This window comes from Saimiri boliviensis, chromosome 14, assembly GCF_048565385.1.
Source record: "Saimiri boliviensis isolate mSaiBol1 chromosome 14, mSaiBol1.pri, whole genome shotgun sequence".
Lineage (NCBI taxonomy): Eukaryota > Metazoa > Chordata > Mammalia > Primates > Cebidae > Saimiri > Saimiri boliviensis.
This window is the reverse complement of record NC_133462.1, coordinates 21,993,233-22,006,009: the sequence shown is the minus strand read 5'-3', so window position 1 is coordinate 22,006,009 and position 12,777 is coordinate 21,993,233. Positions and strand designations below refer to the sequence as shown.

The window sequence follows — 12,777 nt, the reverse complement described above, 5'->3', positions numbered from 1 at the left end:
CAGGGTGGATTCACAAAGAGCTCCACCCTCACTCCAGCATGCTCAGCTTGGGTGGCTGTGTGTGGGGCAGGTATGTATGTGGTATGTCTATGGGTGTGGTACACACCGTGCATGCGATGCATGTGCTGGGTGGTGTGTGTATGGTGTGTAGTATAGGTATGGGTATGGTGGGTACGTGCTGTGTGTGGTGTGTGGTATGTATGATGTGGTGTGTGTGTATGGCTGTGGTGCATGTGTGTGGTGTGAGTGGGTGGGTGGGTGGGTGTCGTGGGTGGGTGGTGTGTAGGTGCATGTGGCATGCGACGAGTGGGATGTGCGGTGTATGTGGTGTGTATGGCATGCCATATGTATGTAGTGTGTGGTCTGTGTGTGGTATATGCTGTGTGTGGTATGTGGAGGGGATGTGTAGGGATGTGTATGTGTGGTGTATATGGTGCATGGGTGTGTGGTGTGTGTAGTGAGGGATGTGTGTGGTGTGTCTGGTTCATATGGTGTGGGCAGTGTGTATGTGTGGGGTGTGTGTTGCATCTGTTGTGCTGTGTGGTATGTGGCACGTGTGGTGTGGCACGTGTGGTGTTTTTGTGGTGTGTATGGTGGGGGGTGTGTTGCATGTGTGTTGCGTGCTATGCAGCATGTGTGTTGTGTGTGGTGTGTATAGTATGTGTGGGGGTGTGGGAGGTGTGTGGTATATGACGTGTGTGTGGTGTGAGGGGTGTGTATGTAGCATGCAAGTGTGGAATATATGTGGTGTGTGTGGTGTGTATGATGTGTGTGTTATGTGTGGCGTGTGGTGTGTGTGTGGTGTGGCTGGCATGTATGAGGTATGTGGTGTGTGTGTAGTGGGAGGCATGTGCATGGCATGCATGTGGTATATGTGGCATGTATGGGGTGTGTGTTGTGTTGTGTGTGGTGTAGGGGGTATATATGATATGTGTGTGGTGTATGTGATGTGTACGAGATGTGTGGTGTGGTGTGTGTGGTGTGTATGGTGTGTGTGTGTTGTGCATGTGGTGTGTGGTGTGGGGGGCATGTGTGTGGTTTATGTGGCATGTATAGGATATGTGGTGTGGGTGTGTGTTGTGTATGGTGTGGTGTGGGTGTCACGTATGTGGTATGTGGTGGGGGCATGTGTGTGATGTATGTGGCGTGTATGGGATGTGTGGTGTGGGAGTGTGGTATGTATGGTGTGGCATGTGTGTTGTGTATGTGGCATGTGTGGTGTGTGCATGGCATCTGGGGCATGTTTATGGTGGGGGGAGACCCTCAGGCTGCATCCCCTCTCTCCAGCCCATCTGCACTTGAGCAGCGCTGGGCACACAGAATCACAACTCACCCCATCTAGCTGAAGAGCAAGAAAAGCACCAAGACCTTGAACGAGAAGGAGCACAGCTGGGCAAGCCCGTCACCCACAAGGGACTGATGGGGACAGGAGGCTGCAATTGAGGACTGTTGCCTGTAGCAGGAAAGTCCAGAAAAGCCCAGGCCTGCAGAGGGTCTCCAGCGGGTCCCAGCTGGGGAGGGGACACTGCCATATGGTCCTGGTTACACCACACAGATCCTCTCCCTTTCCCATGATTCTCATGACCCCCTGGAAACGAAAGAGCCCCAAATGCCCCACTCACAGCTCGGAGAGAAAGAGCATAACTTCAATTAAGGCCCCAGGCTGTCAAACACATTGAGTTATTAATCTCCTTGTGGCAAATGTGAGCTGGGACCCGCTTACACAGCCAATGGAGCATGCTCTAAATTAGCGATTGCAGGTAATGGATCCGGCTGCCAGCCCCACGCCAGCTGGCTACAAGCTGGTTACGCCACTAACATGAAATAATAGGAGGCGGAAAAACGGACGGCCTGATTGGGCATGCTGTTAGCACCCGATTTACCCAACGTGGATGACTTACTGGTTTAACACAATTTACTACACCTCAATTGGGGAAAATGATTTTCACTTCCTCTGAACCCTCGCTCCCAGGCGCCGCACTGGGGAGGAGTCTTCATAAATGCCATCCGCTCACCTTTTTTTTTTTTTAAGATGCCCTCAAGATTTTATAACAAATCATAGATAATAAAACAAACAAACAAAAAAGATGAGGCTTAGAACTGGGGCTCTGGGCCAGTATCTCTTCAAGTCCTGGGCTGGGTAGTGTGTCCACCTCGAGAAAACCAACCCTACTCTTACCCCTAGTCCTGAAATGGAGAGCTCCCTGCCTTTCTGTACCATGTCCCTGTGCAGGGCTGAGGTCTTAGGGACGCCCACCTTGTTTGCCGGGTGCTATCGACAAATATAAAAGAGCGGCTGGCTTCCTTTGAACCCAGTGAGTCAGCGATTGACACAGCAGTAAACAGCTGCCCGCCCCCCCCACCCCCCCGCCTTCCCTGGCAGCAGTTGAGCCTGTGTTCAAAGGGCCACACCCCCAGGCAACCAAAAACCCTGGCTTTAGAAGAGATTTTTGTTCCCCGACTAGTTAAGAATTCTCAAGTTCCCAGTGACACAGAAGATGCCAAAAAATAGCTTAAAACTTTTCTTCTCTTTTCCATCCATCTATTGAACCCACCCAGATGTTTCCCGACACCCACGGTAGGTCAGACACCATGCAGATAAATGAGACGTGGTCCCCAAGAAGGCGCCTCCAGGCTCTCCAGGACAAGGACCACAATACTGCGTCACTGTGTGATCCTGCCCTGGAGAGCGAGCTCAAGGCGCAAGAAGTATCAGCCCACCTTCCTGGCTGCAGATGGCCCCAGAGGCTTCAGCCTCGGCACCAGCAATCAGGGGTACCCTCCTCAAATCTGGCCAGAGATACCCCATGATGTGACACTTTTCCCTGACACCCATCCCCCAAGACACCCATCTTCCCACCACCTTCAGAGGGGGTGACCCTTCTCTCCCCACTCGGTCCCCTCAGGAACAGACTCCATCTCTCGTTCTTGCTATCTCAGTCCCCATCCGCACCCACTGCTCTAAGCTCTCAGGGGCCCACAGATCGGACAGCTTCCCCGGCAGGCACTGTTTCCCCCATATGTCCTGTCGTCAGCCTCAGATGAGCGTGCACGGCAGGTGCACAGCATGAGCACAGCAGGCACACGAGCTGACCTGATGCCATCAGCACCCTTCAGGTGGCTGCTCCCAGCTGAGAGCTTCCTGGCGCACTCAACTATGGCCTCTGGCTTCGAGCTCATCTCTCCCTGAGCTACCCTGGTCCACACAGAAGCAGCAGCGAGGCCAACCCGGGGTCTTGGGATGGGGGTGGAGAGGGTCGGGCAGTTTGCAGACAGGTGAGATCTGCCCAGAGCTCACCTTCACAACACCCTGCTTCCAACAGCAGCCAAGTGTACTGTGTAGACTCTGTGTGGATCCCGACCTGAACAAACCAATGCTAAAAAGAGTTCAGGATCAATATGGACTAGATATTCATGACATTAAGGAGTTACAGTTAATTTGTGATAGTGGATGTGATATTGGCATGGTGGTTATGTACAAGTAAAAAAAAAAGTTCTCATCAACTGAAATACCTACTGAAGTATTTACAAATACCGTGACATGATGTCTAGGATTTGGCTTTAAAATGCTCTACAAACAAAAGTAAACACAAAAATCTGATGGGGACTTTGGAGTTCATTATACTTTTCTGTTATTTTGAATATAGAAATTTCCTGTTTAAAAAAAAGAGAGAGAGACCTCCATTACCTAGAAGGCAGGAGGGCTAAGGAGAAGGGGATATTCCAGGGCCCCTGGCCCCTGACCCAAAGCCCACGCAGCTAACGCAGCCCTGTGCCCAGACTGGGCAGGGTCAGGCTCTGGGACACTGTGGGGAGGAAGGCTCTGGGCCCCTCCTAGGAACCACCTGGACGGCAGGGCTCCACACGGGGCTCAGCCCCAATTTCTCAGTTATTTTTATTTGAAGCATCAGCGATGGGTCACTATGATTCAACTCAAGCCGGGCGGGTTTCTGGGGCAGTGCCAATCTGAGGGACCCACTGTCCAGCCCACCTTGCCAGAGGAGCCCCCCAACACACTTCCCATCCCAGATCCTCGGAGGGTGCAGGGGTCCTGGGAATGCCAGGCCACAGACGCCGCACTGCAGCAGGAGACCGAACAGAAGCCAGTGCTGGGGTAGCTCTTCGAGCCCTTCCCAACCTCCCCAGCTGACAGAGCTGGGCTTTTGATGAACGTGTGTTACGTGCCCCCTCCTGGGGTGCCAAGCATCCAGGCAAGGCCATTTCACCCTCCTCCTGGGTAGGGTAAGGAAAGGAGCACACAGCTACCTGCTCAGAACTCCTCCAGGGTGAGACTTTAGAAAGATGCCCATCCCCCAAGCACACCCACAGTGAACGGAAGCGTCCAAGCAGCCCACAGCGCGCTCCATCCAACCTCAGCCTTGCACCCCACTGATGAAGCAGGGAGGTCAGGAGGGCTGGGAGGCTGATATGGAGCCAGCACCCCCAGGGCCAGGGCCCTGCCAGAGAGCAAGCCCTGAGGACATCTAGAGGGGACTTGGGCTCTGTAAGGAGGGAAGGGACACCAGAAACTTTCACAAGGACAGTCAGGAAAGGCAGGCCTGGGGTGGGGACAGGGGAATGGCAGCCTCTTCGGAGTCACCTCCCCAGAGCTTCCAGGTGGCACCAACACTGGTGGGAGGTCCCCGATTGGGGGCCTCCTGCCCCAGGGGACACGGGTGGGAAGGGAGCCACTGAGCACTGAGGCAGTTTGGGTCTGACCCAAAGGTTTCCTTGTACCATGGGTGACAGCACACTGACCCCTGGGTCCTGGAGTGGGGCTGAGCTGGTCAGGCCACACCTGCCATGGCTGGGCAGCCGCAGGAAGCTCCCCGGGTGGCACCAGCTCGCCGCAGGCCTAACAGGAGCGGAAGGCCGGTGGAGCTCTTCAGAGCTCTTTATGGGCCGTTTAACCATCCCTTGACCTAGTTGCCTGAGCACAGCAGACATAATGGCAATGTTTACACATAAAAATGGCAAGCTGTTTTACTGGAGGCTTTCAGAGTCAAAAGAGCGGCAATTTGGTAAAGTTTCCTGCAAATGGCAGAAACAAAGTCTGAGAGTAGAATGGTAGAGCACTAAACCACCCTGAAAAGGCACTGAAGACCGCTACATCAAACACTGCCAAGAGCCAGGGAGGGGGCCGCAGTCAGAAGAAAAATAATCCTCGCCCGTGATCCTGAAGCCCTGTTCGTAATCGCCATTCGAGGTGTGTGTGCCGCTGTGGCGTCTCATCTGTTACTCGGGGAACATAAATTACTGGTTTTTACCTTTTAATCTTTACCCGGAGAAACATGGTGGCTTACCTTTCCAACTCATATTCTTTCATTCCCACTTTTACAGCTTTCATTACCTGGAGGACAGATATTAAGTAAAGACATTTGTATCAAGCAGATCAGTAACACAGTGTGATAAATAACACACAGCACTTCTTCAAAAGCACCTCTTCTTTAAAAAAAGAAAAAAGGAATGATATGTGCATGCAGTGCTACAGTCATGTGACAAATCAGAACTTTTTAAAAGCTCCACAATCCACACGGTTTATTTAAACTGCAAGGAAGCACTTCCATTTGGAAGCCGATAAATGCCAAGGCTCGAGTTAGAGCTCAGAAGCCACCAGCAGCCCGAGGACAGTGAGGATTTAACCGTGAGGCACTTGGTGAATACTTAATGCTATGAAAGCGATGATGATCACTAAAAGGACTCCTTTGTTTAACTTTCATAAGACATGGAGAACATTAACTCGTACAAGAGAGTACGCTGCCCATCAATTACCCTTGTCTGTTTCCTAACACAAAACTGCAACGTTCCCGAGCAGATGCTGGGCTGTCCTCATCTTTCAAGACACATGTTTCCTTATTTGGTCTCATTCCTCCAGTAAAGTGGGAAGTTATGGAAGAGTGGGAAGGTTTGGAAGAAGTTTTCAGAAAACGGATGATGGTAATAAGTGTGCCTGAACTATAGTTAAGGACAAAAGATTCTTTAAAATAAGGCGAGAACTGCTGGGATATCAGGAAGGAGCACCCTACCCTCCCAGAGTTGGGACTTTTTGTTGGAGAATTTCCTGAGGATTAGTGTCCATGACAGCCATGATGGGCAGGTGCCCTAAGCTGAGGAACTGGGGCAGAGCCTCTCCTGTCCCTGCCCTGTGTCCACCAGGGAACAGAAAGGAGAACCATCCCTATGTAAAACTTCCTACCTCTTGTGTGCCCTTTGGGGATTAGAGCCCACCCGAAAACTCTTCACTCTCACTGGGTTCTCTCACCCCACACAGCAACACCACGTTTCCCACTCAGCCGGACCCGGTGCTTACCTCACAGTGGGCCTCACTGGAGATTTTATTGGTGTAGCGCAGAACCTCCAGCTCCATGTCCGTCTTAAACACTCGGCTTCAGAGACAGAAGAACAAAGCAAGTCAGTGACTTTCAACTTTCAAGAGGCACAGGCTGGAGCCCTTCAGGGAGACCTCAGGGCCTGCCACACCCTGCACAGTGGGGAAGGGGTGCTGTGTGAGGCCTGCCGGCGACCACTCGGGGCCAGAGTGGGGCCACCAAGGCCCAGGAGTGACAAGATGCATAGAAGAGTCTAGAAGAAAACCTCTAGCGGGGAGCAGAGCTGCTGCTCATCTGTTGTAACACCAGCCGGCAGGCAGGCTGTTTCCAGGGATAAGATCTGGAAGCTGCTGTGGGTGGGGAAGAAGCCCAGTTGCTGCAGCCTGCCACAGGCTGCTCCCCCAGCCTCAGTTTCCCCATGCATGGAAAGGGGATGAAATCTACATGGCAGGGCTGTTGGGCCATAATCCTAAGCCTGCTGCCTTCCGAGGCTCTACCCTGTTGGCTGAAGAGGCCTTGTTTCCTCCCCACCCTCACCCACCTGCCCACAGGTGGGAGACAGGGTCGGATGACGGGACTGAAGCTATTCCAGCTGTGTGTGTGCAGGTACAAATGTGGGAACAGCTGGACTGCAAACACAGGCAGGAGACAAGGAGCAGATGAGAAGGAGGCAGCCACAGATGGGAGAGTGGTGGTCTATATGGGCAGGAGAGTCACAACCAGGAGACCCTGCTGTCCCCAGCTGGGCTGTGCCTCTCGCAATTGGACTCCTGGGGCTCCCAGGTCCTCTCAACAAACTGGAGTTAATTTGCCCAAATGTGGTTAGGTTTCTGGTGGTCGCAATCAAGCTCATCTGCAAGTAAGACCCACAGAGAGAGCCGAATAAGTATTCATTTTCTACCTCCACCCATCCAAAATAACCCTGGATCTGCGAGCACCGAAAGGGCAGCCATGCTCAGGCATTCAGAGTACGGGCCTGGGAGACAGGCTCTGGGCTCCAGTCCAGCTCCACCCCTTCCCAGTGGTGTGGCTGAGATCCCTACTCTGTGCCTCGATTTCCCCATCTGAAAAACAGAGATATGAACATTGTTTTCATTGTAGGTTTGCAATGAGAACGGAGTTGGTGTTTTTAAAGCACTAAGGACAGTGCTTGGCACACAGTAAGTGCTGGGTACACTTGTTCCAGAAACTCAAATGAAATGAAAAGCCTACAGACACCACCTCATCCACACCTCCCACCCCAAAGCCAGGCGGAGTGCTCTGATGTCCTTAGGTAGGACGTCTTAATTCTCATCAAAACATTACCCCCCAGTATTCACGACAGGCCCACAAAGCTAGAGAAATCTCAGCAGACAAATATAGCCTCTCTTCATTTTAAATTGCCATGTACTGGGGACCCACTCCATGCTAGGTCCTGTAAGTTGCAGTAGATGCTGGGTGCACTGCCCAACTCATCCCCTGGGGCCATACCCCTTGACTGATCTCCTTGATTCAATGGAGGGAACCAAGATTCAGCTCCCTTGCTTCAACTGGGGACATCTCTGGGAGCCACTCCAGTGCCAAAGGTCCCCATGGGATCAGCCAAGATGCCCCTGTGACAGTATCACGGCCCAAGCCTGCTCCCTCACTCCACCACATGTGCTGATCCCGAGAGCCTTCCTCAATACGCTTCCTGCCTACTCGGCTCAGAGACTCAGTTTCTCACGGAACCAACCTGGAACAGGTACTACATTCCAATTTCACAGACGGCCACAAAGCTGAAACAATGTCAAAGGGCGCGTGACCCACTGTGTTACACTCACCCCCTTTTTGTTGCACTCCGTGCAAAAATAATAGAACTCCACAGCCAGACAAACTACTAATCAAATACAGAAATAAACTAGTCCTTTTCAGACTTTCAAAAACTCAGAAATAGGGGAAGTAATTAAGGATGTACTCCAGCAGAGAGAGAAGGGTAGAAGGGTGGGGAGGGAGGGACAGGGAGAAAGCACAAGCCAATAAAGAGAAAGAGGTGATATAATGGGATATTTTTTAAAGCTAGAGTCAATCCAAAAGGATAATCAGATGCTGGACAGCAAGCCTAGAAAGCAATCAGTAGAAATGAGAACTTGAAGTACGTGGATGAGAAAAACATCCACAAAAAGAATGGCATGGATTCCTTTCTGCAGATAAAATCAATAAGAAGCTTAAAGCTCTCAATGATATGGTGAAGAAGATATATGCTTCTTCTCTCAATAAGTAAAAAGAAAGGCAAATTAAAACTCCAGGAAAAACAAAACAAATATATGTATTAGGAAGGCTGCATTTATTCACATGGTACCAAAGTAACACCAGGCAGATTACTTTGCAGGTCAAGGGGGAAAATGTTAACCCTTTAGTATCACTGATTGTGGATCAGCTAAATATTATTTGTCTGAATGTGGTGCAATAAGAAATACACATCACCTGGGATGTATTCCTGCAAATGTTTTAAACTTCCATGGCTTTAGATCTAACTTTCAGTTTGCAAGAAATATGGGGATAGAGGAACAAGCTAACTGCCACCACAAGGGAACGACCATACAAATCCAGAATTGGGATGCTGTGGTACAACCCAGCCTTTCAGTATCTGGGGGAAAACCATCACAATACCCAGGTAAGAGATGGGAACTATATTGGCTACATCTGGGATGTTTTAAGGGGAACTAGAGGAATTCTTGTTTATGTGAACTTTCTAACTTTCAACAATACACATACGTTGCTTTTGTTCTATTGAAAAAAAAATTTTAATTAAAAAATAAAGAAAACCATTCTTTAAACAGAGAATAAACTAAAATACGAAGTGATTTTGTACAACTGATGGTTATATAAGAAAAACAATCTGTATGCTCTTAATGCTGGGAGCCTCCTCTTCAGGGAGGCCCTGGGCTTGTGACATTTGACCCAAGAGAAGGCACTCCTGCCCTGATATATTCCTTAGCTCTGCAGAGACCACAGTCATAGTGATCACGGAAACACAGTTTTACGGTTTTTTTTTTTTCACCTTTTAGAGTTAATGTCTCCCCCAAAACAGGTAAGATTTACTGCTCACATGAATGCAATGGAAATGTTACATACCCTAACAAGGAAACAGCCACAGAAGTCAGGAGGTGAAGACAGGGCTCGGAGAAAAGATGTGCAGAGAGAGCAGGCCCCCACCTGTGCAGCCTCAGCTAGGGCAAAGGCAAGATGGGGTGGAAAATTTATGGAGCAAGAGCTAAAGGAGGCTCAAGGGTGTATGACAAGAAGGCAAACGGAACCTGTGGAAGAACCGGCAATAATCATATGATTAAAAGATGGGTGGGGGCACAGAAATAGTCCACAAAATTCACTTTGGGGAGGGCTGGGGTGGAGAGAGATGAGCTGGCAGGAGTCGCTGGTTTCATGATAACCTAGCTTTCCTGCAGTGATTTTGTACTAGTGGCCTTTTAAACCAAGGGCACACATTGCTTTGATAACACTGTAAAAACCTTAATGAGCTGCTGTCCATAATGGTAAATGTCCATTCGTTCATTTCACATCACTAATAAGTACGTGTTGGCTGGAGCATAGAGACTTTGGAGGGAGGAACACAGTACGAGTAAACACACAATGATGGAGCGGAAGGAGGGCTGCTAAGGGCGGGAGCTGGGGTGCTATGGGAGGGAATGATGGGAGAGGCCCGAGTCCTTTTGGTTTGGGGCTGGCTACCCAGTCAGAGAGGTCTGTAATGCTGAGACCTGGAGAACAGAGGTGGGCAGCCCAGCTGAGTCCCTCTGCACAAAGGTCTCTTCTGCAAAGGCAGAGAGTTCCCGGTGTACCCCTGGCCAGCTCCTTTCCCTTTACTAAAAATGACCTACCTGCAGCAAAGCTCCCAAAGGCCCACCCATGGCTCTCACAAAGGGATCGACTCAAACTCCCTCAAGATCAGCAACGCTGGAGTGTCTGAGGATGCAGACCGGCACTCACCCCTCTGTCGAAGGGCACTTCTCCTGCATCTCCTCTTCCTCCTCCTCAGCCTGGCCAGGAGCCCACCTGAGCTGGCCTCCATCAAGGCAGCTTAGACAGAGGGCCAGAAGTAGGCAAGGATGGCAGGAAGGCGAGGGGCCCAGCGGCTCCCCCTATCCCCATCAGAGGCAGCGAGGCCTCGGGGACGTCATGGGAGCAGCCCACGCTAGCCTGCCGCTGACTCACACGGTCTCCATGACACCGCACAGCTGGGACAGCCAGCCATTTGTCACTGGGAAATGAGGCAGGCATCCTGCAGCACAGCAACACCTTCCCAACGCCACAGAACCTTCTGGCGAATGTGGAGAAAACAAACCCGCAAGCCCAGGGAGACGTTCTCGAATGAACGCCCTTCCTCTGGCGGCGGCAGCCCTGAAGCCTGATGGCGTGCTGTTAATCAACGTGAAGGTGCCTCTGATGCCGCCGCATGGCGGGTGCAGTCCCATCTGGGACCAGAACGCTTGCTCCTATCCCCAGAGGGTGAGAGTTCAGAGCCACGGGTGGGACTGGGGCCAGCAGCTCAGGCTCCCTAGGTCTGAACCCATTCACGGTCCCCTGGGTGTCATTCCCACTGCCACTGTCCACGGTGCCAGCCCGGGGAACCCGCCATCAGCGAGCAGGTCTCTCTTCTCAAATGCAGTGACGATCACTAGCTGACAATACAGGTGTGGGCCAGGAGCCCCCACCCTCCAACCCCTTCCTTTTTCCTGGAGCCTCCGTTTGGCTTAGATCCCTGTCCTTCCCTGTGGCCACTACTCTTTCCAGTGCTGTAGACTCCTCAGCCCTGTGCCCACCATCCCCACGGGCTCAGCCTGTGACTGCTCCAGGAACACTGCGCGCTGCCGGGGAGGTCACGCAGCTGGCGACGGCCAAGCAAGCCCCAGTCAACAGCCTCACCCACCTCAGTGAGGCCCTAGCTCTGCCGTGAGCTGCAGGGGAACCCGCAGGAGAGCTACTCTCAACTTCCCACAGCTTCTTAAGATTTCTACTCCCCACTTCTGCCCACTATGGGAGCTGCTGCAGATGAATGAATTCCACTCCTACTTCTTGGAGCGCACAGCAGCCAGCAGATGGGCCCGCTCTCACCTATCCTCCTCCAAACTCCCAGGACTCCCTAGCTGTCCTCTCCTCCCTCCCTTTCAAGAGAAGGTGCGTCCTCTTTCCAAGTTCACACACCCACCTGGGGATCCCAGCTCCAACCTCCACCATGCACCCTCCCCTCCTGCAAGACGCTCCGAGGCCACCAAGAAACAGCTTCCTCTACAAGTGAAGAATCCTCCCCTCACTCGCCCCTTCTTCGCCTCCAGCCAAGCCTCCCCTACGCTGCCTGCTGGGCCCTAACAGTCCTTGCCTTGGGGAGGAGGGAGAGCAGCTTTTGCGTTCTATTTTGAACTTCCTTCCCATCTCTTCCCCTCCCCTCTCCCCTTTCTAATTCTCTCTTCAGCCCCCATCACACTGCCAGCCCTCCCCTTCCCTCCTCAAAGAAGGGATGGTTCCCTCAGTCTCTCCCTGCTTTCCCTCTGCACTCACTTGTAGGTCCTGGGCACCCTGGAGCTCAGCATGTGAGAACCCCCACCATACCCTCATCTCAATGCGGCTGTCATCTTCCTGCTGCTTCAGCAGAGACTCGGGCATCATCCTAGACGCCCTCTTCTATCACATCTATCCATTGCTTCCCACGTTCAACCCATGGCCAAGAGCTGCCATTGCCCTCCACAACCTCCCTCGGCACCCCCTATAACCTCTCTCGGCACCCCCCATTTCTATCTGGCCTCAGCCTCTCCAGCCTGGATAACCCCTGCAGCCTCCAGGCCTCGAGTCCACCTGCCCGGATAGCAGCTGGGGGTCTTTAGGAAAGGCAAACCTCATCAGGCTTCCCTTCATGTCCAGTGGCCTCTAGGTGTCCTCAGGATGGAGGTAAACCTCTAGCAGAGCACAGCTCACTGGTGGGGGCCATCTCCACCACTCACCCCACGCGCTCTCCCAGCCCCTCCCTCCTGGAACTGACTCCTGCCCCCAAACACACTTTTCTGGGGGTCAGGGATGACCCCCTTCTACCCCCGCAACCCTGGGCTAAGTCCCTTCTCTGTGTTCCCTGGGTGGTCTAGACGAATCTTCAGAGACCTCTAACACTTACAATTTTTTAATTTAAGTCTCTTCTGAAAGGCCATATATAGCCCTGGAGGACAGGGTCCCAGCACCAGCACAGACACACAGTAACTATGTGTCATCAAAGCTACCTGGCCTTCCACCGAAGCCAGACAACAGCTCATTTCCAACAAGGAGAGCTGATGGCCTCATTTCAAAAAGAAAAGGAGGCCTCTCCACCTAACCCTCCCCACCCCATGGAAGCTTGGCCGGGCAGCATGAAATGTTGCCAAACAGGCACAGCAAGGCACAGCCTCCCCAGGCCTCAGCACTCCCCCAACCTCCCCCTGCCACT

The 12,777-nt window shown here is 52.2% G+C and overlaps 1 protein-coding gene across 1 annotated transcript in view; it reads right to left on the bottom strand.

Moving 5' to 3' along the window:
- Nucleotides 1-12,777, bottom strand: part of PEPD (peptidase D) — a 130,192-nt gene that overhangs the window by 68,865 nt on the left and 48,550 nt on the right. The window contains exons 8-9 of the mRNA XM_003937320.4: nt 6,311-6,386; nt 5,304-5,350 (exon numbers count right to left, since the gene is read on the bottom strand). Of these exons, the coding sequence (XP_003937369.1) occupies nt 5,304-5,350; nt 6,311-6,386 (123 nt within the window). The remainder of the gene's footprint in view (nt 1-5,303; nt 5,351-6,310; nt 6,387-12,777) is intronic.